The 25,345-nt window shown below is 43.7% G+C and overlaps 1 protein-coding gene across 1 annotated transcript in view; it reads left to right on the top strand.

The window, feature by feature from the left end:
• The first annotated feature begins 1,652 nt into the window (after positions 1-1,652).
• The window catches only part of myo1g (myosin IG), a 42,702-nt gene continuing 19,009 nt past the window's right edge, over positions 1,653-25,345 (top strand). Inside the window, exons 1-20 of the mRNA XM_071894916.2 lie at positions 1,653-1,855; positions 4,736-4,944; positions 6,518-6,611; positions 6,906-7,071; positions 8,126-8,179; positions 8,285-8,380; positions 9,291-9,407; positions 9,692-9,898; positions 10,206-10,351; positions 10,452-10,566; positions 11,090-11,260; positions 12,230-12,300; positions 16,307-16,381; positions 16,602-16,734; positions 18,506-18,672; positions 19,177-19,384; positions 20,620-20,843; positions 21,492-21,636; positions 23,851-23,955; positions 24,674-24,787. Of these exons, the coding sequence (XP_071751017.2) occupies positions 1,761-1,855; positions 4,736-4,944; positions 6,518-6,611; positions 6,906-7,071; positions 8,126-8,179; positions 8,285-8,380; positions 9,291-9,407; positions 9,692-9,898; positions 10,206-10,351; positions 10,452-10,566; positions 11,090-11,260; positions 12,230-12,300; positions 16,307-16,381; positions 16,602-16,734; positions 18,506-18,672; positions 19,177-19,384; positions 20,620-20,843; positions 21,492-21,636; positions 23,851-23,955; positions 24,674-24,787 (2,712 nt within the window). The 5' untranslated portion in view covers positions 1,653-1,760. The remainder of the gene's footprint in view (positions 1,856-4,735; positions 4,945-6,517; positions 6,612-6,905; positions 7,072-8,125; positions 8,180-8,284; positions 8,381-9,290; positions 9,408-9,691; positions 9,899-10,205; positions 10,352-10,451; positions 10,567-11,089; positions 11,261-12,229; positions 12,301-16,306; positions 16,382-16,601; positions 16,735-18,505; positions 18,673-19,176; positions 19,385-20,619; positions 20,844-21,491; positions 21,637-23,850; positions 23,956-24,673; positions 24,788-25,345) is intronic.

Below are 25,345 nucleotides of genomic sequence, written 5' to 3'. Positions count from 1 at the left end.
GCAGAGACAACTGCTGCTGCACTGCATTTTTGAACAATAAAAACTTCTGCGGCCCGGTGGTGAAATCCCTTGACTCAAACCAATTCCTAATCAATTCGTAACCAAATGTAAGTTGTAAGAAAACCACGCAAATAGGTGCTCAAATGACTGTAGTTATGACTATAGTAATAACTCTGTCAGCAGGATATCTCGAAAAACTATAAATGGATTTTCATGAAATTTGGTGGACAGATGGAACAATTGATTCGATTTTGGTTCTGATCTGGATCTAAGATTTCTGCCATTAGATTAAAATCTTTTTTTATCCATAACCATAATACTCAAAAGACTTGATTCCAAATGTTAGGGGCATGTCTGCAGGGTCAAGAAATCAATTAAACTTGAAATCTAAGTGATAGGAACAATGTCTTTGAAAGTAACAGTATGTCGAGAGAGAACTGTTTAGCGTTGGCGGAGGTTTGCCCTCTCTGAATGTCTCCTAGTTTTTGAATGGAACTTAAAACTTTTTCAAGGTTTTCATACAAAGCAGCAGCCTGTCCTCATCACAATTGTCTATATATATAAAACAGAAACGGCGCAGGCCTGGATTTTGTCATGGAAAAACCCATCTGAGTCATGTTTCGAGCTGTGCTGGGAAAGATAAGCCCACACATGCTGCTGAAACGTGTTGGAGGACGGCCCACGACGATGATGGAGACAAAGAGGTCAAGCTGCCGTTTTCCCCTCTTCATTCAGACTTGGGGGGGAACGCTGAGAGGTGTTACGGACGTAGAGGGAACCCGGCGCAGAAAATGCTGGAATCGGAAACTCTCCAACCACAAGACAGAGTTCATCCACGGGACTGAACGGTCAAGTTAGAGTTGGAAATCACCAACAGTCAGCTTTATTTCCACTGTCTGCGTATTAGTCAGCATTCTCCATTCTCGTTCCCGTACGACCACCGCACGTCCGAGCTTGATCACACACACACACCAACACTTCTTATCTTTTATTTTACACAGCAAACCCTCTCACTCCAGCATCCGATAATCTCCGGCTGCAGCTTGGTTCAAACCCTCTAGTTAAGGGCAAAAAACCCCTCAGGGAAATGATGTATGCCCGATGCCAAGCTAAGAAAGGAAATGCCATGATGTTTCCCAGGAGATAAGGAGGCATTTTCTTCCCCAAATTTACAAGGTTAACAGCGTGTCAGCCCCGCCTTTAGCAGCCATAATGTGAAATTCCTGTTATTCTTAAGGAGAAAAGATAGAGAACATGCACAGAAAGAGGGGAGGCTGAAGGAGGGAAAGTAAAATGATGGTGTGATGATGAACCTCTCTCAGTCTTGTTCTCATTCAGAGACGCGAGGCCCTGTGGCAGGAAAGAGGAGGATGCAGATGTGGTGTGTGCGCTTTTAATGATAGCTCCTTGCTATTTATACAGACGTGCACGAGCGCGCACGCGCACACACACACACACACACACACACACAAGCTGACTGACAGGATGACGTGCCGTGGCATGCCGACCGCAGCTCTTCTGTGACTTGACTAAGCACACCCTAGAAATCCACAGAAGAACACAGTTACGCCACACCCACAGCACTTACACACACACACACACACACACACACACACACTGCCTGCCTGCTACTACCGGGGCCCCAGAAGTCAACCATACTTCTCTTTCTTCTTCTCTTGAGTTGCTTTCATTCCTCTGCGTCTTGGCTGCCTGTTTTTGTGTGTGTGTGTGTGTGAGAGAGTACAGATCTGTGTGTAAGGATGGCGGAGCTGGAGGGCCTGGAGTTTGGGAAGTCGGACTTTGTGCTCCTGGATGAAGTGACGATGGAGCAGTTTATGGAAAATTTGAAATTGAGGTAAGGCCCGAGACGCCGGTAGAGAGGAGGAAGGGAAGGGAAGCAGCCGGGTGTCAGAGGGAAACGCTGCACGCACACCTGAAAAACAAGGGCAAACTCTTGTAGGTCTTTGTGCTATTTCTCCGCTTAGGTGGCAACTTACTGTGAAATGAAGGGAAATAAAGGTGTATAATGTATAATTACTGTTTCTATGGTTTGCTCTGAGACTGAGAAAGTTGTGAAAATGATGAAACTCTTACAGTTCATAGCAGATTTGACATTATGCCACTCTTGACTAGTTCATCTCCTCTGCCAAGAACCCAAGTGAGGAAGTTAAAATGAAGCAATGGGGAGAAATGAGAGAGAAGTAAGCAAAAGATGAGTCATTTCTTGCCCACACTTTCCCGCCCGCCCTCGGGGTTCGGATATTAACTTGTGGTCGATTCGATCATCACCATAGACACTGGCTGTCACTTTTGTGGATGGAGCAAATCAAGGATATGCCACCATACCAGTAATCCAGTTAGTCTCCCTTAAACTGACAAACTTGTTATCCGTTACTTTGCCCTTTCGTGGTGTTTGTTTTTTCTTTTCGAGACGGTGTTTGAATGAATCAACCGTCTCTCTATTCTATTTTGGACAGTCTCACTTCCTCCGTGTCTTTCAGAGGGCCGTCATGTCCTCGCTTCAGACTGTGATAAATCACACAGCCAAATGTCAGGTTTTTCCACGGCAGTCTTGATGATGAGGGATCAGTGGAGGCAGACGGACACTGAAAATACCAAGCAAAGTTACACATGTTCTAGATTTAGAGGATGTGAAAACGATTCGCACTCTCTCAGCTGACGTAGCGCAGCAGATGGCTCCAAATGAACTTTTTTGCATCACTCCTCGCATAGCTGCTGTGTTTTGTTATTGCATGGGTTGGCAAAGCATGCAGTAGGTAACTAGAGTTTGATCCCAGAGCTTGATCAGACTTGCCTGTTGGAAAACTTTGGGCAAGCAAGTGTGTTCACTAAAAACAAAGCTTCGTGCTGCCGTTTGGATACTATACCTTCGTCATCGGCTATAGTTTTTCCTTATCTACCTGTGACCTCAGGCAAATTTCTGTGTTTGCATTTCTCTTTTTTGCATTTGCATTCTTTCCATTTCTTGTTAATGTTGGCAGGTAGTCGCTACCACCAAGAAGGTTATGTTTTCGCCCCTATTGGTTTGTCTGTCTGTCTGTCTGTCAGCAGGATATCCGCAAAACTTATCAATGGATTTCCATGAAAGTCAGTGGACAGAAAGGCTTTGGGCCAACGAACAATTGATTTGATTTTGGTGGTGATCCGGATCTGGGATTTCCGCTATTAGACAATTGTCAGTTTTAGCCATAATAATGAAACTAACTGAGATAGAGACTTGATTTCAAATCCGAAGGGGATGTTTGCAGGCTCAAGAAATGAAACGGACCTTAAAATATAAGTGATAGGAACAATGCCTTTGGGTGGAACAGTAAGTTGGAAAATTGTTCAGCGTTGGCAGAGGTTTGCTCTCTCTCTCCTTCCAGTTTACATCAGCTTTAGTGTCACCTGGACTCTGCTAAGTGGCACTTAGCAAGTGGTTGGTTGACAGAGTTTAGAGTTTATATTCTGCACAGGTTTTCTATAACAGTGATTCTCAACCTTTTTCATATCAATTTAGTCCACATTAGAGCCACAGACCCCCATTTGATGAGATTTTGTCTCTCGAACCAAAATCGGAGAATATTTGTATTGTTAGATATGAATTCCATGACTATCTGTATTGTAGTAGAGATATAACAGTGAAACTATGATCAAAATAGTCATTCTTCTACATTCTCTAATTGACTTAACATCTTGTAAATTAAATAATGGTGAAGTTTAACAATTTATCAATTTGCTGGCGACCCCCTGGAACCCCCTCAAGGACCCCTGGTGGTCCCCGGGCCCCACGTTGAGAACCACTGCTCTATAAAGTCAAACAAAAAATTGAAAACTGAAAAACCTGCAATGCTTAGTGCTCAATTAGATGGTTGCCTACTTAATTGATTGTAAGTGGTACTTCACTGAGCATTCAGCAACTCCATCAGCTTCAGGGAGACTTCAGTGTTGTCCAACCTCTTGTCAACCAACAAGGTTACACAAGGCTGAGGAAGCAACAAGCAACTCCCCTCCAACCACAAGGTTGCACTTCCTGCTTTTGATACACACACTTGTGTCACTTCCTGTCGTCTTTGGCTTAAAGGTGTGTGTTCTTTGTGAGAAATGGTACTTTTTACTCTGGTGGGAGTTTTCACAGGTGGTGTCGAGACAGTTTCAGGGGGAAATTTCTTTAACACTGGTGGGTGTGAGTTTTTCTGTTAGCCACCACTGATAACAAGAATGACACTGAGTGGAGAACTAAATCGTTGATACATATAGTCTATATACATCCTTACACACACACACACACACACACACACGCACACACACACACACCTACATACATATGTACATACATACATACATCAAAGTTCCCACAGTCATGAAAATCCTGGAAAAGGATATGGAATTTGAAAATTTGTTTTCCAAAATTGGACATGTTTTGGAAAAGTGTAAAATATCATTAAACCTTTGGAAAACGTATGAAATTTTAAATTGTGCAGACCAGTTGCATTTTAGCCTAATTTTGGTCACATTTTTCCAAATTACGTCTCAAACAAAACAAAATGTCAGCGTCACAGCATTTGTAAAAGTTGCTTTAAATCGCACTGCAGTAGTACAGTCATGAAACTTTGGCATGAAGTTATGGAAAAGTTGGAAAATGGCAACCCTGATACATACATGCACGCATACTTTACATGAATCACAGCAGGTATCGTCCATCAGTCTGTGTGTCTGTCTTGTGTCTGGGCAGGTTTGAGAAGGGCCGTATCTACACCTTCATCGGAGAGGTCGTGGTCTCAGTCAACCCATACAGACAGATGGACATGTATGGGAAGGATGCCATTGAAGCGTACCGCGGGCGGGAGCTGTACGAAAACCCGCCGCACCTCTACGCAGTTTCTGATGCCGCCTATAAAGCCATGAAGAGACGGGCCAAAGACACCTGCATCGTCATATCAGGTCCATCTCTTCCTCTCTCTGAACCTGCATCTCCTGTTCTGCAATCCTGATAAACAAGTGTGACATTTCTTGTGTGTGTAGCCTGATGCTATTTGAAAAAAATGTCAATACTGGTACCGGTTCTGATACTTTAAAAATCACTGTCAGTTTCAATACCTTTCTTTGTTGAATGAAAGCACATTTCATTATGATATTGATTTTGCTAAATAGAATGAAACCACACTCAGTTAATTTCCTGAGTATGAATAAATGCAACAAGAGGATAACTTGAGTTGTAATTGCAAGAATCCAACATCCAACAGCTTTTTGTTACCCTTCAATACTGCGGATGCCTTAAATTCAATACTAGTATGACAAATTGATATGATTCAGATAGGGTATCAGGTTTTGATACTCAGTGTGGGTCAGTTTAATTTGTGATGGATGCATTAGGATGATAAATGTGACAGGATCTCACATTTCTCTGACCCTCCAAGTATCTCTTGGAGTGTTTAGGTTGCTGTCTTAAAGTTTAGCCATTTTGCACATCTGTCATTTATACATCTTCTGTGATATATCAGCCTAGGTGTACTGTGCACTAGGATTAGACCAAAATATTGGGTCGATATTGGCCTCTCATTAAATATTAGTTATCGGTCAGTCATGTTGTCCACTGCTGATAAGATGGAGGTTCGTCCCTGAACACAGCTACATAAAAAGTCTGTAAATTTCTTTGCACATGATTTATTCATCTAATTATTCAGTCATGTTTTTTGTAAATTAATTTGTCATTGAAAGGCCTAATGTATCCCAGAGTTTCCCTGCCATTGAATATGTTTGGGTGGGTCACCCTGCCTTAAAGAGCGACAAACCCTAAAAGAATTTCATTAGTCACAGTTTTAGTGTCCCATGATGATCTAAATGCTGCTTCAGAGGCTTTTCCACTCCAAGAATAACACTCTGGTGGAAACACTGAATACTTGGAATTTTTTGGCATGAAAATGGTCAAATATAAAAATATTGAATATCAACACAAAATATTGGCTCTTAGCGACTCACTCTAAAAGTATCTGCCTTCAAAACCCATATTGGTCGAATCATACTTTGCACATCTGTGATGATGCCAATGTCAGTGCTGCTACTTCTATGCTGACAATACTAGAGTATTACACTGGTACAGTTCTTTGGCTTTGATTGTACACTTAGTAGTGTGTTTATGTTTAGTCTACTGTCACAGAGAATGTTTTGTCTGCACTATAAATATATTTCTGACTTATCAGTGTAGTGATCCAGGTAGTAAGATGCCCATAAAAGATATAAACACTGATGAAGCCTCTCAGATGAGTGGTGAAATGTCTTCAAATCTTCATTTTAAGTCCAGTAGATTTTGTTTTTATATATTATTCCTGACTTGTTTCCACATCCATCATGTGCCAGTTAGATATTAAAATGAGCTTAAACTGTGTAAAGAAGATTCATAGTTTAGATACCACCTTCACTTTCTCTGCACATGAAATGAATGTGAGATTATCATGGAATTGATCAGCCTCCGTTTATCAGCTTTGCGATTTCTATATGTGGTTTTGCTCTCCAGGTGAAAGTGGGGCAGGAAAGACAGAGGCCAGCAAGTACATCATGCAGTACATTGCAGCCATCACAAACCCGAGCCAGAGGGCCGAGGTGGAGAGGTGAGTTGATGAGGTGATGAAGAGAAGAGACTGTGATCTGTAGGTTAAGTGAAGACATGAGGCTCAACTGTATGACTGAGTAATAAGGATTCAGTGACCCAATATTGCAAAATTAAATGTACATACAGACTCTCAAATCCAACGCAAATCAATAGCTGGATTGTGGGAGTTACCATACATCATCTCACATCTTTTTTCCCCCCTCTCTCTCTATTCTCACCCCCCCCCCCCCCCCCATGGCCATATATTCCCCCACACGTTTCCATCAACGGTTACCGCCATGTGATAAATCAGCGTGAAGAATGTGCTGCTAAAGTCCAATTGTGTGCTGGAGGCCTTTGGGAACGCCAAGACAAATCGCAACGACAACTCCAGCCGCTTCGGCAAGTACATGGACATCAACTTCAACTTCAACGGCGATCCCACCGGGGGACACATCAACAACTACCTGCTGGAGAAGGTGAGAGGAAGAGAGGCAGGACGAGAGAGGGGGGAGGGGGGGTTCAGACAGCAGGCCGGACTACTTCAAGGGGTCCCAGAAAGAAAGAAAAAACATCACAAACAAAGATCTCTTTTGGGAGATAGCGAGGCCTGAAAAGTTCTGCTCATTTTGTAGTTTTTAGATGACATCATTTCGTCTGAGCATGAATGTTTAACGAAGGCGATGAAGAAGATGTGTGAGGGAGCGTCCGTGAATAGATGTTCCCGTGAAGTGGTGTTAATGAATAGCTCACCTGGGGCTACATGATGCGGCTGTATTTATCCTCAGTGTTAAAGAACCGTCTGGCACTCGGAGCCGGTGTGAACGATGGTGCCATGATCCATTCTCAGAGAGCAGAAATAACCGCAGTCTGACTCCGACCCGTCCTCATCCCTTTTCCTCTGTCAGCGGCCAGAATGGTGCTGCTTTAGTGGGTTTGTTTTCAGTGCGGGCTTTAAAGGAAAAACACAACCTAAAACACTTTAACACTTAAAAACAGCTGTTGGCGATGCATCTTGCATTTCTGGCCATTTTTCTTATTTCTGTGGATAACTGTCGAGGCGTAGATGACGTGACGTTAACTCAAGATATTTCCAGCACAGCTACAATGGAGTTTGATAGCAGAAAAATGTTCAGTGCTCTAAAACATCAACATTAAATGTCAGGTTTTGGTGTTAGATCTTGCTTTTTCTCATCTGGAAAAACTTGGTGTCTTGCTCTTACAATGCTATTGCTGCCGCTGTTGCTATTACTCTCTCCGCCTATACACTTATATCCTACAGTTGAAGTTCAGGCCCGTTCTCTTGAGGTTGTTGAAAGGCATTCTGGGAAATGTAGGACATCGCTAACTGAAGTAGAAGAAGACGAGGCAGGTTGAGGGAAAGTTGGTACACCAGAAAAGTAAATTACAACAAATTATCACAAAATAACTCCTCTAAAGCGTTGAATGTCACAAATTGATGATATATAACTGTGTAACATTATCCAAGGATGGATTTATCCTTTAATACCATAATCTGTTTTCCCATTCAAGTCTAGAGTGGTGCAGCAGCAAGACGGTGAGAGGAACTTCCACTCTTTCTACCAGGTAAACACTGACGCAAAGTTGAAAGCTTTATCGATTTGATTAAATTGGACGTTATGGTTCTCTTGCACAAAACTAACCCCTATATGCTCTGTGGGGTTTTCACAGTTATTGCGTGGCGGCTCTGCTGAAATGCTGGAGTCATTTCACCTGCAGAACGACCCTGCTGTTTATGTGTACACCAAGGAGGGAGCTGGGTCAACTGTGAGTTCACCACCTTTCATTTTTTTAGAGTTTAATTCCAAAATGAGCTATTTGAAAAAGTACTACTCCTATTAAATGACATCTACTCTTACAAAATGATTGATTGCATGAATTTAACATTAATTATTGTACTTTTTAACTTAAAGGATAAGGCTGGTGTTTTTTAATGCATTGCTTACCGTCAACAAATCCTATGAAAATCACAAAATCAACAATGCGTTTGCTCTACTCCCGTTACTTTCTGACTTCCCACTTACTGTTCTTAGCCTCAACCCGGAAGTCATTGGCTCCAATTGTAAGCTAAAAACCTTGAAATACAGCTCACAAAGACATAGTTTACATTTTAAAAATCGCTAACTGTTACCACGAAAAGTCAGGCTGTTGTAGTTATTACCAAATTCAAATGGGAACAAATTCTTCATTACGCCGGGGACTATTTTCGGTGCCACGGAACTGCTTTCCTGAGATCATAAAAGTGTTTACAGCCGGCTTATTAAGTTGTTTGAAGAAAAACTTGGCCGGCCCGGTGCATCGCGATGATGCAATATGTTGCCCAGAGCAACAGCATGGCTCTTTGACGTGTTTTTAATCGTTTTTTTAATACAATGGAGTTCTATGGCTGCTGGGACATGGCTTTATTGGGCACCGGCTACATGGACGAGATTTGCTGGCAAAACAAAATCATTGCTGATTTTGTGATTTTCATAGGATCTGTTGACGGTAAGCAATGCATTAAAAAACACCGGCCTTATCCTTTAACAAAATGATTACAGATACTTCTTCTATAGTTTAGAGACACTGAATGATCAACTTGTTGTAGTGATTTTCTCTCAAACTGGATATATAAAATAGGACACTGTGATTCATCCCTAAAGCTAAAACTATTTGTGCAAACTCCCTCTTTCTTTAGACGTCCAACAATGATCGCTCAAGCCACAAAATGGTGATGAGCGCGCTGGAAGTGATCGGCTTCTCAAGAGAGGAGATTGACTCAGTTTACAGGATCCTGGCCACCATTCTTCTTCTGGTAGGTTCCAGTCGTATTGGTTCAAAATGAGTTAAAAGTGAATGCATATGCTTTTGGGATTAAAATGATATGAAACTGTCAAATGGATATAGATAATGAATAGTTCCTTTTGCCTGTATCTTCTTTGATCTCATATTTTTTATTTTTATTTTTTTTTGCATCAGCAGTAGAATAAGCTTCAGTTCTTGAGATCACCAACATTATTAAAGCAACCAATAGTAAGGAGTGCAAGGTTCAATGACGATTCACACTTTCCCCGCTCTGCTGGACCGACCTGTCTCCAGGGTAACATCCAGTTTGAGAGTGACGGTGAGGACGTCCAGATCGTGGGCCTGGAGACGGTGAACCACATCGCCGAGCTGACGACCACAGAGCCCGAAAACGTCAGTAAGAGCCTGCTGTACCGCACCGTGGCCACCGGGGGCGGCGAGGTCATCGAGAAGGGACACACGGAGCAGGACGCCTGCTTTGGGCGGGACGCTTTCGTCAAGGTGCGGGTCTCTCTCTCCCCCTCTCTCTCTCTCTCTCTCTCTCTCTCTCTCTGTTTGCTCACAGTGTTTATCACTGCAGCATACGACCCAATTTGTGTTTGATGAAATAGCTAATTGGGGTGATTTACACGGTATGCCGAGCCAAGTGCTCGATCAATACATGAATCACTCTGCAGATTGCCTTGCCATGAGGTAAACGATGTTAACATCGCCACTCTCGCTTGCTTTTCTTGTATCTAATTTTCACAGTTGTCACATTATCTTAATCTCTGGCTCTATTACACGCTCTCTTGTTTTTGCGCTGCAGGCTCTCTATGAGAGACTTTTCGGCTGGATTGTAGGCCGCATCAACACCGTCATTGAAGTTAAAGACTACAACCCAGTGCTTCATGGGAAGAATACAGTCATTGGCGTGCTGGATATCTACGGCTTTGAGATCTTTGACAACAACAGGTTGGCATCTGGCCTCTAGTATCTGTTCAGTTAAATGGATGAAGGTCAGTCAGTGATGATGATGATGATGACAAGTGTTTGTTCCTCTGCTGTCGGACAGTTTCGAACAGTTCTGCATTAACTACTGCAACGAGAAGCTGCAGCAGCTCTTCATCGAGCTGATCCTTCGACAGGAGCAAGACGAATACCAGAGAGAGGGCATCACCTGGCAGCATGTGAGAGCGCACACACACACACACACACACACACACACACGCAAACAATAATGCATGAAATAGCCTGTGAACACTCTCTTTCACTCGTGCTCTCTCTCTCTCTCTCTCTCTCTCTCTCTCTCTCTCTCTCTCTCTCACACACACACACACACACAATGACACATGTATGCATAATGTGCCATGTGAACACTCTCTCTCTTGCTCAACCGCAAACACACACGCACGCATACACACACACACCGACACACACCCACGCACATAAACATGACATTTACTCACAAAAGTATACATGTGAAGCACCATGTGAGCCCACTACACACGTGCACTTAAACACGCCCACACACATACATGCGTACACACATGCAGACATGACACACAGAGACTTGACATGCACACACACACACACACAAGTATGGGTGAGGCAGAATATGAGCTCTCTCTTTTACACACACACACACACGCACACACAACATTTTTCAATCCACTTCCCTTGTTGCCTAACGATGACACTGTTCACTTTCAGATCGACTACTTCAACAACCAGATCATCGTGGATCTGGTGGATCAGCCCCACAAAGGCATCATCTCCATTCTGGACGAGGCTTGCCTCAGCGTCGGTAAAGTCACCGACACCGTCTGCCTGGAGAGCATGAACACCAAGCTGGCCCAGCACCCGCACTACACCTCCCGCAAGGTCAGAGCAGCCGCCGCCTCAGTCCAGATTCACCCTTTCTCTCAGCATCGCAGCCATTTCCAAAACCTGTAAATCCTATGAACAACTGTTATTTAATTTACCAATAGTCGATAACATTCTGGAGGTCTTTTTTAAACACTTCCTTTCTTCAGACACTTAAGCTGCCCTACAAAAGCATGTGAGTGCAGTAATTGCTCAGTGTGAAACTAATAAACATGGAAAAATTTAAGTTTTGTAAAGAGATTTCTGCAAATGTGCTGATTTGTTGACTTAGTAGGAGGTGGTGACTTAACCATGAGTAACAAAAATGACAAAATCAGTGACATTTTCAGCCAAAATTTAAGTTACTGGCTTTTTCCTTTGTAGGGTGAAGGGTTGAATTTCTTAAAGTCTCAAGGAAACGGCATTTCGATGGCGTCTTGCTTCTGTAATTCAACATATTTATGATTTAAACAATGCTGGGACGTAACGCAGGGTTGCACTATAACAAACCCCAATCCACTGTGAAATGCTTTGTGTATAAATTTGAGGTGTTACAAATTCCTGATTCTTCAAAATGAATAAATTCCAGCCACCATGGTGTCCATGGGTTTTCGGGGGTGAATACTCCAAAAAGCACAAACTGCATAAAATAAATAGTTTTGTTTTTGGAGCATTTTTTGTTTAACAGGTGTATATTGTGATATGGAGAATTATCTAACGAGATGAAAAAGTCATTTTTCATTTCATTGTGACTTTAAACCTTATAGCTCCAGTGCAGTTCCACCTTTCTGTCAGTAGAGAGCAGAGTTTCCCCTTGAGTGTTGTTTCAGCCATCATAAGATGCTTTCCTGTTGAGCCATGATATGAAATGATAAAAGGCATTCATCGCTCCCTTCTCTCAAAGATGTGTGTCATTAACATTTAATCATGAAATTTTTCTTCTTCTCTTTTGACTCTGCACTAACAGTGTTTTCTCCCCTTTTCCAGCTCAGCCCCACTGACAAGACCATGGACTTCCAGAGACACTTCCGTATTCGCCACTACGCCGGAGACGTCACGTGAGTCGCTCACATATTTACACTCTTCATCACAGTCGTCTGCCTCCGCCCGGGTCACCGTCTGCGGCTGAAAAAGTGACAGGCTGTTGTGTAGAGTTAAGAAGCATAAGCCATATAATCCTATTAAGAGCGGTCAATTTATGACATTGGCAGTGGGTTTATTCATAGAGGCATTCCAGTGGCATAGTTAGCGTTTGTGCTAAAAATGAAGGCTTTATTGACTAGAAAATGTTCTAAATTCATAAATTCGTTTTGACAATTATCCTTACTGCCCTCAAAAGACTTTGGTTAATATTCAGCCTGATAATATATTATTTGTGACAGTTGAAAACAGTGAAATTGTCTTTCTAATGATATATGCATAATGCATAATGACGGTATGAGCCCAGAAAGACAATTTATAAGCATTATGATGCTAGAAGTATCCCACAGCTGAAATTCGTTGTCCATGATATTCCCAGAGGTCACAGGACACAGAAAGAGCGTGATGGTTTAGGAAAATATGGGAAAAAATTGTCAGGTTACTACAGGGAAGATAATTTCCGTGACCACTTCGCTCTCATCAAAGATGTAAATCTGAGTTCAAATGAAAGATAAGAAGTTAATCTTTCCAACAATACCAGACACAAGTGTTTTTGGCATTTGCAAAGGTCTGTGGTTAAAATTGTGTGTTTTCATTTGCAGAATAGAGTTAACTCAGCTTCTTAGGCCAATATACACCCATAGAACTGGAATGAATAGAATAGCCACACCTAATCAAATCTTCAACGGTCATTTGATTGGTTCACCTTAAGACGTTCTGTTACAGAATGTTTGATAATGTTCTCATGGATATCAGCGTCGATTTGGTGCATTAGACTCAGCGAACGTCATGTGTTACTACGGCGATGACATAATTCAACTTTGCCATGACTACGACATCTAAATTCTATGGTAGCCATATAGAAGTGTGCCAAAAGAAATTACCTTGACCCATCAGAAAGTGTCTGCTCTATTCATTCTATTCCTGTGTATACAGCTTTATATAAAATATTACATACAAGAAAACATACAAGTTTATGCTGAATTTGTATGTCAGATGATCAGAGAAATGGTTTGAACTGACAAAGACACTGGAGCATGCTATACTGTGGTTTATTTTGCTGTGTTGATTGTTGTGTATATACTGTATGTATGTATATATGTTCTTTATATACTAAAATACTACAATGATGATTGTATTGCATGTAGTTATAGTAATATTGACCCACACTGAATGCTTTGGCAACACATAACTTTTTCTTGTAATGTCAGTAAAGCCAAATTGAATTGAATTGAACTGAATTGAGATAAAAGCTAATTCTTTTTTGGGCATGTTTGCCTTCATTAGATAGTCATAATAGAGAGAGACAGGAGAGACTAGGGGGGACAGAGAGGAGTTGACCTGATGGGATTTGAACCCAGGATGCTGCGTTTCTATGGTAACATTAGCCAACTAAGCCACTAGGACACGCCTCATGAGATAAATTCATAGCATCCATCATAGTTAGTGCTATCAAACTGATATATGTCATATGAGAATAGGATCGTTTTAGCTTTTATACTCTCTGAAAGCATAATTGCTTTTTGTTTATGTCGGTGGTCGTTTGCTTTATGATGATCACTGACTGGAGGTCACAGTTTTCGATTTCCGACTCCTCCACTGATCCACTTGGTCTGTCAGGGAGAAGTTAATGAAGGGGCTGGAGTCGAGCGGCACGGTGTCCAGATGAGGCCCACCGGCCGCTGGACGCCCATCACAGCTTGGGTGTCACGAGATTCACACCGCTCACGTGTACTGTCCTCAATCTAGGGGGGGGGGGAAGGACGTTAATATGTCAAGGGAACAAGAAAAGGAGCAGGACGGGGAGGGAGGGAGGGAATGAGGCAGCTGATGAGACTATTTTGGCTCGGCAAGATGTAGCAGCAGCAGTAATCAAGGAGAACCGGAGTCTGAGGTTTACTGAGGGTGTTTGACTCGGGGAAATCCGGGCTAACACCGTGTCGAACACACGCAGAAACACCGAGCAATCTCTAGCTCTGCAATCATCCGCCGCTGACTCCGAGGACCGCTCCTGCACACAATTACTGCGCTGTGTTCCCTCCCTCCCCCGAGCGCCTCTTTCATGTCAGCGTAACGTCCAACGTGACGGGCTGGATAAGAGCGTGCAGCGGTGTGACAGTGACAGATGGCCGTCGCTGTCACTTTGCGTCCCCGTCACCCCGCCTCGCCCCGGCCTCGCCCAGCCTCGGCTTCTCCCCGGGCCGCGTCAGACCGAGCTGTCACCCCCTGTCAGGTCCCCACACCTCCCCGGTGACACTGCCCTCCGTCTTACCCCGTCCCGTCCCATCCTATCCTATCCCGGTCTATCTAAATATACCCCTGTCCCAGCCACCCTCTGCCCCCTCCCCTCCCCTCCCCTCAACCAAACCACCACTATCGCAGGCTTTGACCTACTTCGCTCCCTCCTCCTCCCTCCCTCCCTTCCTTCCCTTTCCTCGTTCCGTTTTCTCTCCCCCTTCTGCACTGCAATCCTCACCTGGCTCTCTTTGCCAGCCACACTTTAATTCCCCGCAGTATTTCAACCTGCACATGCAGCACTTTGAACAGCCGTATGCTTTGTAAACTCTGCCATAGGATATATATCGAATTCCCTTACCATACAACTTTATATTGCGAGAAATTGCCCATTCCCTGCCACCTGCCTCTCTCGATACTAACGCCGCACGCTGCTACCTTTCACCTTGCATAACGCAAACCCTACCCTTGCACCAGCCTTGACCCTCATACTTAAATATACCTTCCTCTAAATCATCCTCCAATCTCTGGAGAGCCGCTGCCTTTATCTCAGTGTGTCCTCTCCTGTCTGTCCTGTCCGGCACTGTGCTGTCCTTGTAAATGTGTGCTGTGCTGTGACAGTGTGTGCTTGTGTGTTCTGTGCTCTCTCTCTCTCTTTCTCTCTCTCTCTCTCTTTCTGTCTCTCACTCTCTTGCTCTCACTCTCTCCGTTTCTCTTCGGCGAGCTTCCCAGAATCTGGTCAGGTGGTTTTTCGGCACCCATGAGCCAAGGGGACACATCTGTCATGCCCAGCACCCTCTCTCCTTTGCCTCCAGATGTGACAGCCGAGGACACAGTCACAGCGCCATGCAGAATGCATGTGACACGCTGCGTGTTTGTTTGTGTGTCTGTTTTGTTTGTGTGTGTGTGTGTGTGTGTGTGAAAGAGAGAGAGAAAGAGAGTATGTAAATGAGTGCGTGGAATGTGTGTGTGAAAGAGAGTGCTAAAGTATGCATCATTTCTGCGGATAATTTTGTGCATCCTATAAAAAAGGATGCATGCATGTACGTTGTGTGCGTAGATTATGCACATTTTGCAAAGTGTACACTGTAAAGCTTGCATTAAATATGCGTTGATGATGTGCAAGTGAGAAAAAAAGGTAGAAGAAGAGCGAGGGATGATTTACTTCTCACCTCATGTGTCCTCCTGTAGCCCAAAAGGGTTGAATGGTTTATAAAAACATGCCCTTCTACCGACGCCTCACCAAAACCAACAGCTGTTAGTCTGAAGGAACGCTGACAATGTAGTCAGGAGACAGTTTCGTTTTTTTGGTTTTTTTTTCCAAACGTGAGCCGCGGGGAATTTGTCCGTGTGCCTAATTTGTAAATCAACTAAGCAGCGTGACCGTTATTCTAATCCTCCGCCTCAGGACTTTGTGACACATTTGGATTGGAAGAGCTGTGTGTGGAAAAGGGACTGATGGAGCTGAAGTGTAGACAGTTGTTGGTTAAGGGGTAAAGATGAGGTGACACACACTTACAAGCTGTGTTACTTACTGTCTGACTGTGTAACTTCTTTATTTTTAGCATTTAGACTCTTTTCTTGCCTTCACCTGAGTGCTTCCCCCCCGCCCTTACTTCGAACTACTTTTGGTCACTCTCTCGCTCTCCCTCCCCGCTCACTTTCTCTCTCTCCGTCTCTCTGTTACAGATATTCTGTCGAGGGCTTTTTGGACAAAAACAAGGACCTGCTTTTCCAAGATTTCAAGCGTCTCATGTACAACAGGTGCCAAACGCAGTCTTCACCGACAGTTTTTTCCGTCACGATGACAGTTCTGCAACTGGGTTAAGTGTAAAAATGAGTTTGCAATCACCTTGTTTCCCCCCCCTCACTCCTCTGCTACCCTAGTTAACGATGTCCTCTCTTCGCTCTCTGCCCTCCTTCATGCTTTTCATCTGCCTCCTCTCTCTCTCCCTCTCTCCCTCTCTCTCTCTCTCTCTCGTAGTGCCAACCCGGTCCTGAAGGAGATGTGGCCAGATGGTCAGCTGAGCATCACAGAAGTCACCAAGCGCCCCCTGACCGCCGCCACGCTCTTCAAGAACTCCATCGTGGCCCTGGTGGACAAACTGGCCTGCAAGGTCAGTGGTTTCTGCTCACAGCTCACATCTCGGTCCCTTCCCCTCTTTAACCCCCCGAGGGAATCTGTGGATGTCATTTGCAATTTTCAGACTGATTATAGCAATTACCATCATTTGCATTCATTGTGTATTCTCTAATTCTGATAGGATACGGTACAAAGTCAATTACAGCGATGTCTTTGAAAAAAAGTTTGTTCGTAATAGCTCTGATCTGTTTTTTTTTTTTGTTTTCCACCTCTAAAAGTTTGGGAAGGAGAATCACACCAAAGCCTGTTGCCAGGCAACGTGTGTCAAATCAAGGACACTTGAGGCTGCCTCCTTTGTTTGTATTTTTTCTGTGTCAGGCTTAGTATTTAGCATTGACCTAGATCTTCCCTTTGGTTTACTTTCCTGTCATCATCCGGAAGACGCTGCGCACCAGAAAGAGCCGCTCTGGTCCCTGTAACGCCGATCTGAGTCACAGGCTATTCTGAGCCGGCTGATGTGTCTGTGTTTTGGAAGGAAGGGCCGCTGTGCTGACAAACCAGCTGCGGATTATGACCGAGTGAAAGCATGTAGCCGTCCAGCAGGAACATGCATGCATAACGATGTGCTGTTTTTGTGTCAGAGAGCAACAGTTTTTGTAGGTCGCTAATCCCCATCCTGTCTGGCTGCGTTTGGAGCGGAGGGGGCGGGCGCACAACAAAGTGCGCTGCTCACCTCTCCTGGTCTCAGCTCACTGACTGAAGTCTGACATTTCCTGCTGTTATTTTGGGACGGCCTGCTGTTGTTGTGTCTCGGTGCGGCTGAGGTGAAGTGAAAGGAAACTCCCCAGGCGATCGTTTTTTTTTTTTTCAGGTCACGTTGAAGGAGCGGATGCTTTCCTCACCTGAGCCCAGTCTGACCGCCTCAGTGGCCCCTCCACACCTGCCTCTTTTCTTAAATCTCTGCTGAACTGAGTTAAAACCGGGGGCGCTCATGCACACGATGCATCACTGACATGATGGACGGCGGTGTCGGCGAGCGCTCAGAGAGTGCTCACTTTGTTCTGCCTTGTTCATCTTTCAGGGACAGAGAGTGAGAGACAGTGAAAGCACAGCAGTCTCTGTTCTCTGACAGGGAAATGTGTCCCTAAGAGATCCAGTCAAGCTGCAGGCGTCCAATCATAACTCAGCGCAGGGAGGCTTTATCGTCTTCGAAGTTTTAATGTGCAGTTAAATGTGCTGTTAATAAATTGATTTGCTGGATCTATTGCGAAACACAGCTGCTCACTGTAGCTGGTGCTGAAATATTTTGCAAGTCTGATTAAGGTCGATGAACTCGATTTGGCAGTTTTGCAGCTTGGCTGAGCTCTATCTGTCACTGTTTACAAGCTCAGCTTAGTTTATTTGAACAGTGACTGAACACAGCAGCGATAAAAACAGTGATAAAAATTATTAAAGCGCACAAAAAGAGAGCAAAGGACTAATTTGTGCAGGTGATAAAAAACAAGAGGCTTATTAAAACATCTCACATCAAACACACAATACTGTGTAAACCTATGGAAAAGTATTGGAAGTACACAATAATACTGTCAGTACTTCATTGTTTCATTACATCCTTATGTACGAGGGAGATTTTCATGAAGTACTAATGCAGTATTATTGTGTATTGTGTATATGAATTTGCTGTGTATAAAACAGGGATCCTGGAGCTGGCAGGGGTTCAGTGTCTTGCTGAAGTGTCAACAACACTGGGATAAAGCCATTACCGACTGAAGTGTTACCTGTAACTCTTCCATCTTGTCTTTCAGGAGCCGTACTATGTGAGATGCGTAAAGCCTAATGAGATGAAGTCCCCGGTGCTGTTTGATGACGCCCGCTGCCAGCACCAGGTGGCCTACCTGGGCCTGCTGGAGAACGTCAGGGTGCGCAGGGCCGGCTTTGCCTACCGACAGCCGTACGCACGCTTTCTGCAGCGGTAAGGAGGAACAAGCTCTCGCCCTACTGATGTTCTCAGTCAAATATACTGAGTGAGGCAAGGCTTTTGCAGGATTTCAGCTCTTTCACTGGTTCGCACCTCTGTGAAAAAGTTGAGAAAAAGAGTCTTTTCTCTGTCTACTGCTTTATCAGCTCAGCATAACACCGGGGTGGAAAAAGTACCAAAGTATTATACTCAAGTAGGATTATTGCTACTTTGCTGAAGTTTTACTTGAGTAGAGTTGAAATTACTGATGTAAAAATCTACTTAAGTAAAAGTAAAAAGTAGCTAATTTAAAAGTAAAATTACTGTTTTAAGTACAGTTACATGAAAAAGCGACTTAATTACAGTAACGAGTAATTGTAATTAGTTACTTCCACCCTTATGTAACACTTACACACACACACACATACTTCATATCATTAGGAAAAAATGATACTGAACAGTACACAGTGATGTCATCATGAGCCCTGATCCTTCTCCCTCCTCCTGTACTTACTTAAGGTATAAAATGACGTGTGAGTACACCTGGCCGAACCACCTGATGGCCACGGACAGGGAGGCTGTGGAGGCCATCGTCACCCAGCACGGTTTCCAGGACGACGTGGCCTACGGGCTCAACAAGCTGTTTGTCCGAACGCCCCGGTCCCTCTTCACCCTGGAGCAGGAAAGGGCCGCTCTCATCCCCATCCTGGTGCTTTTCCTGCAGAAGGTAAGCCGTCCCGAAGGTGTGGCGGCTTTGGAAGCAGTGGTGTACCTAGGACTTTTTAACTTGGGGGGGGAGGAGGCCACCACTGAGTGTGAAAACAAGGTCGAGAGTTAAAAATGAACTACAATGCAATATAGTTTGATTGTTTTTAATCAGTTCTGCACCCAATATTCAGGATTTGAATATGTTTGAATATGTTAAGAAACAAATTATTACATGTAGGACAAAGTTTCTATTATTGCAAGGACTCATTTGACTTTGACTGAGTGATTTGGCAAAAAATAGACTCTGGTCTGGACTGTGAAATATTTGGAAACAAAGAAACATAACATCATCACACTTCATCTTCACTCTTCAACACTTCTTTCTGTCAAAAAGGGCTCCTTTGTCACTTAAAACAACGCAATCTTACTTTTCAGGCAATTACAATTTGTCAGACAGAGTTAAACAGCCAATGAAGTACAAGAAAAACTTGTTTGGAAGTAGAGCCGGTGTCAAGAGAGCTATTAGCAATATCGCTTTCATCATTGGCCATCATCATCATCGTCATAATCACTTGAACTTTTCACCCTCTGCTCAACTTGCAGTTTAAGAGATTGTCATTTTTGAATGTTGAATTTGTTTTAGACAATGAAACCATGCTTGTATGTGAATGAGGATGTATTGATCTGTCAACCCAATGCATTGACAAGGAGACCTAATTTAATGTCTTGGACAGCTTGGATGCTAATTAGCCTGGGAATAGCACTAATCACCCACATCATCATCGTCTTCACCAGTGTCACATGTAGGCTTCTGGATTTCAAAGTGAAGAGACTAGCTTGCACTCAGACTCATGAATATCTGGCTGCTAGTTACGTTGGAGACTGTAATTCATCTGCCAGCCTGAATCCCAATTTGCTGTAACAATAATTGGGATAATTAATGAGATCAGAGCACAGTTACATTAAAATCAATTATTTCACTAGCTCCATGAAATACCCTGCTCTTTCTCTTTCTCTTTGCTGTGACCCAGTTTCGGTGACTCTGCAGTGAGGTCTGGTTCTTTAACTGGAGCACAAGTTTGTCTCCCACTCAGCGGGAGTCTCTCCCGGTCTTGTTTCTGCACACAAGACTCCGCTGACACCTTTCTCCTCTCCTGCACTGTTCTCGTTTCACTTTTGCCCCTCTCGCTTGCCGTCTTTTATACGGTGCGTCCGTCTCTTTCTAAGTCTCTTTCTGGACCTCGACCCCTATAGGTGTGGCGCGGGGCTCTGGCTCGGATGCGGTGCCGCCGCATGAGGGCCATCTACACCATCATGGGCTGCTACAAGCGCTACAAGGTCAAGGCCCACTTCTGGGAGGTGGAGCGGAGGTTCGCTAATGTGCGCACGATGGCCGACTATGGCAAGAGCGTGGAGTGGCCCGCGCCCCCCGCCGCTCTGGCCCAGTTTCACCAGATCACATTCATGCTGCACCGCAGGTCAGAACACAGTACTTAGCACTCAGAGAAAATACAGCCTGTACACTGCAAAAATATCCATCTCAGCAAGCCGTTTAGTGTCATATTCGGGCTTTTAAAGCTTATTTTACCTCAAACAAGTGAAAAATTCTGCCAGCAAAGGGAGATAATTCCTGTTTTTTCCTGTGCAGTTTTAGAAATTTTCCATAAATAAGTGTCATTATCTTGAATCAAGGTAGAATAAGGCAGATCGCTTCACTAGTATCAAGAAGATGACATTTGATTTAAGAAAATTCTTGAAACAAATTGATTTCCATTGAAAACAAGTCAAATTATTTCACCCCATTGGCAGATTTTTTGTTTTGTCTTTGTGCAAATTCAGCTTCAGTAAACCCACAACAACTGCAGAATAACTTGAATGAAGCTTTGGGTAGAGTGTGTGTGTGTGTGTGTGTGTGTGTGTGTGTTTGTGTTTGTGTTTGTGTTTGGGGGAGGTGGAGGTTGACCAGGATATGTTTTGCCACTGCAGATAAAGTCTATTTTTAGCCTCACAGGGTTTAGCTCGAAGCCGAACCTCCTACTGTACTTTTCTGTTGCACCTTTGATGTATTTTTTTTTTATTTTTTTCGCCCACTCGGTTTCCTCTCATGTTTTCCCTCTTTGTGTCAGGTGGTGGGCGAGGCAGATCGTGAAGAACATCCCTCCGTCCGACATGCTGGAGGTCCGGGCCAAAGTGGCGGCTCTGGGCGCGCTGAGCGGGGAGAGGAAGGTCTGGGGCGTCAGCCGCGCCTGGGAGAGGGACTATCTGGCCAACGTAAGACTCGCACACGAACACAACACAAACAAAGTGGAGCCGTTGTACCCTTGTGTTCTATCATCGTGTATTTCCATGTTTGTCTACCGCACAGCATGTTGAATTAGTCCATGAATCCTTTGGTGACTCTTCACAGTAGCAATATGCTTCACACAAGACTAGTGCTGGTTAATTATGAGTATCACATGAAGCTAATGGTAATCAGATTACTTTGTTGTGGTAACTAGTAGGCTTGGGCCGATATTCAATATTATCGATATCCTCCAAATATTGCGATATTTTCAGCGAGATTGAATATCGCCATTTTTCACTGTAATTAATTATTATTCAAAATTAGAATGCTGTTGCTTTTAATTTTCTTTCCTATATTTTTGTATATTTTCATATATATTTTCTTTGCTATAATTTTTGAATATCCATCATAATAAGTGAATTGATCTAGTAATGACTCTCAAAATCTTAATTTTTATAGATTTTTTCTTCAATCAAGCGTCATTTTCTTGACACTTGCGATCGGCCTTATTTTGCCTTGATTCAAGAGACTTGTTTCTAGAAAATGGCATTGGAAACAAGTGGATTTATTCACTTGTTTTAATAAAAATAAGACTTCAACAGTGAGACTCGGATGACTTGCAGTGTGCAGGATGACATCACTGGGAATGGCCCATCGCCCCGAGACTCTACAGTCCATGTGACGAGCCTCGCGGTAAACAGCAGCCGTGTGACTAAAGTCTGCAGGCCGGAGCTCGTGAACACAGTCCTTCTTTAATGAATCCCACACTCGGATCATTTAGCAGCTAATCTGAGGTTGTTTGGTGGCTCCGGGCGTGAAAGACGCCTTGAGGGACCGTGAGCATGACTGCTGCAGACCCTGACTCCCTCCCTCCTTTACTTCGTTAGACGGCCCGTGACTCATGGGCCTCGTTTAGCTGCTTCCGGCTCCGGCTGCACGTGATTATTAGTCCACTTACCTATAGACCCATTGATCCTATAGATATGTATGTGTGCAATGTGGTATGTAGCCGGGCTGAGTCGTGACTTGTGCTTGGACTAAGTCGCTTTGGATGTAAGCGTCTAACAGCTGATACACAGAGTGAATACAGAGAGGAGGAGGAGGGGGGCAGAGAAAGGAAGAGAGACAGAGAGAGGGAGAAAGAGAGAGAGACCAGTTAATGTACCTACGGAAGAGGATTAGGGCCACGTGTGAAAAATGTATTTGAGTTCCAAGATTCTTGTCAGAATTCTGAGTTTAAAGTCAGAATTCTGAGATGAATCTTGGAACTCAAATCAATTAATCCTCTTCTGCCCCACTTTCTCAGAAACCTAAAATAAAATCACTTTTTACTTATTACTTATTTTTACATCACACTGATCTTAAAAATGAGAACAGGGATCTTACTGGGGTGTGGACTCATAAGGACAGGATATTGCAATTGCGATATAAATTGCAATGCAGCATGCAGACACAGATTTTTCAATATTTTAGATTTTTCAGCAAACAAGACAATTTTTTTACTGTATAATTGAATTAATAGGCCAGAAATCGGGCTCAGCACCAGAATACCATGTTTAGCCATTTTGAGCAGCAACCAATCTGATAAAATAATTCCAGCCTTGTGCAATTTGGAAATTGAAGTAGTTCATGTTGCGATTTTCAATTTTTTTCAATTAAGTGTGCAGCCTTAGCTAGAAATGAGAGAGAGAGCGCAGACCTCTCACTTTTCACACTTTTCACTTTGCTATTTGGGCACCTGTCACAGGAGATTATTTACTTTTTTGCCCCATAAATTCAGCACAAGTGAATTAGCTGTAACTTAGTCTACTCTCCGTCTCTCTGGATCAACTATTCTACACACCATCTGACCTTATCGACCCTTCACTTTCATGATCGTCCCCCTCTATCGGAGTCTTGCTCTACACAGTTTTAGATTTCCTTCTCTCGCCGCCACTGTATTTCTCATCAAGGAGTTGGGCTCCAGTATCAGCGCCCCTGCTCGCTGTGCGACGGCACGTCAAAGCCCGTGTCTGGTAACAGCCGCCCGGGGCGCCCGGCTTTGATCTGCTGCTTATGGAATCGGAGCGATAAAAAGGCTTGAAAGAGCCTGAGAGAGGTTATGGGGAGTTTTTATGACTAATGAGGAGATACAATCCCATCCCATCTGTAGCTGGTGGCGATAGTCAGCTTTATGTAACCCGGGCCTTTGATTTGCACAGGTGAGGGACTGTCCTCAGACCAGCTCCGGCTTCATCAGGGTTTCCAAGGAGCTGAGGAACAAAGACCAGTACGGGCAGGTCCTCTTCTCCGGCTTCTGCAGGAAGGTACGTCTGAATTGTAATGTGTGTTTGTAGCCACAAGGAGTTTCTGTCTCTTGTGTTGTCGTTTAGCTCTGGGTTGTTTTTCTCGCTCCCTCTCTTCCTCTTCCCAACCTCCTCACAGTTTCTCTTAAAGCTTTTGTATCAGCTTATCTTTTCAAGATGACTTGCTGTAACAATGAATACGGCCCTACAAGAATGGAACCGGGTTGAAGTCAAAAAATCAGAAGATTAATCATAATAGGAATCATTTTAATTTATTCCGAAAGTCTTCTTAACCTCTAAGATTTTCAATTTAATTTTTTTAATTAGCTTGAATCAGTTGAAATCGAGTAAACTCAAGCCCTGTGCTTTATTTTACCTTGTGCTGAACTTGCTCTTATCACTTTACTGCAGCACAGGATAATAATGGCCATATTTTCCTTATCAGGGATTTTAGAGAGGAGGTTTCCACTAAATTCTGGGTGCTGCTTTAGCCAAAGTATATTCGAGGATATGTGGACTTGATATGATATTGTGCACAAAAAAAACCTCCACAGATCCAATAGAGCATTTGTCTCACCATTCTTTTTTTTTTGTATGTGTTGCTTGTTTGGCGCTTCGCAAGAAAAATCTCTTTTTGAATAGAGAGCGGTGAAAACCCAAACGATCCTGAAAATAGGAAATTACCGTTGAACAAATGTGAGGCTTTATCTTCTCTTTCTCTCTTTCCCTCCGCTCTCAGGTGAATAGATTCAACAAAAGCACAGACCGCGGCTTGCTCGTCACAGACAAGCACATCTACAAATTAGAGCCAAAGAAGCAGTACAAGGTTCTGAAACGGCTTCCCTTAGACGCTGTAAGTACTCACTGGGGAGAGCACAGCATGGATGCACACTCACACTCATTCATGCATAGAGGCACAGACGCAATTGACAACACACACACACACACACACACACAAAAACACAGACACACATGCACACACACAGACTGTCTTGAGGCCTTGCTGATTCCCTCCTCACAGGCATGCAGACACACACCTCTCTATGCTAATACAGATGGATACACACAGATATGGATACACACATGGGTACATACGCACATGCACGCGCGCACACACACCGCACAAACACACATACACACTCACACTGCACTAAATGACATACTGACTCACACAACTAACTCTTTACTGGTTTGTCACTGACTGTACCATAAAATGGGTCAGACACACACACATGCACACACGCACAGATGACACACATGTGGATACATAGGCATGCTAACACACACACACACACACACACACACACACATACACACCAACTGACCTACCGACTCACCTAAATTGCTGTTTTACTGATCTGTCACTGACTGTATGTCCCATAAAATGGGTCAGACACACACATGCACACAC

Source organism: Centroberyx gerrardi, chromosome 19 (assembly GCF_048128805.1).
Source record: "Centroberyx gerrardi isolate f3 chromosome 19, fCenGer3.hap1.cur.20231027, whole genome shotgun sequence".
In the NCBI taxonomy this organism is placed as follows: Eukaryota; Metazoa; Chordata; class Actinopteri; order Beryciformes; family Berycidae; genus Centroberyx; species Centroberyx gerrardi.
Note: the sequence above shows the minus strand (reverse complement) of the source record. Positions and strands in the feature narration are given on the sequence as shown.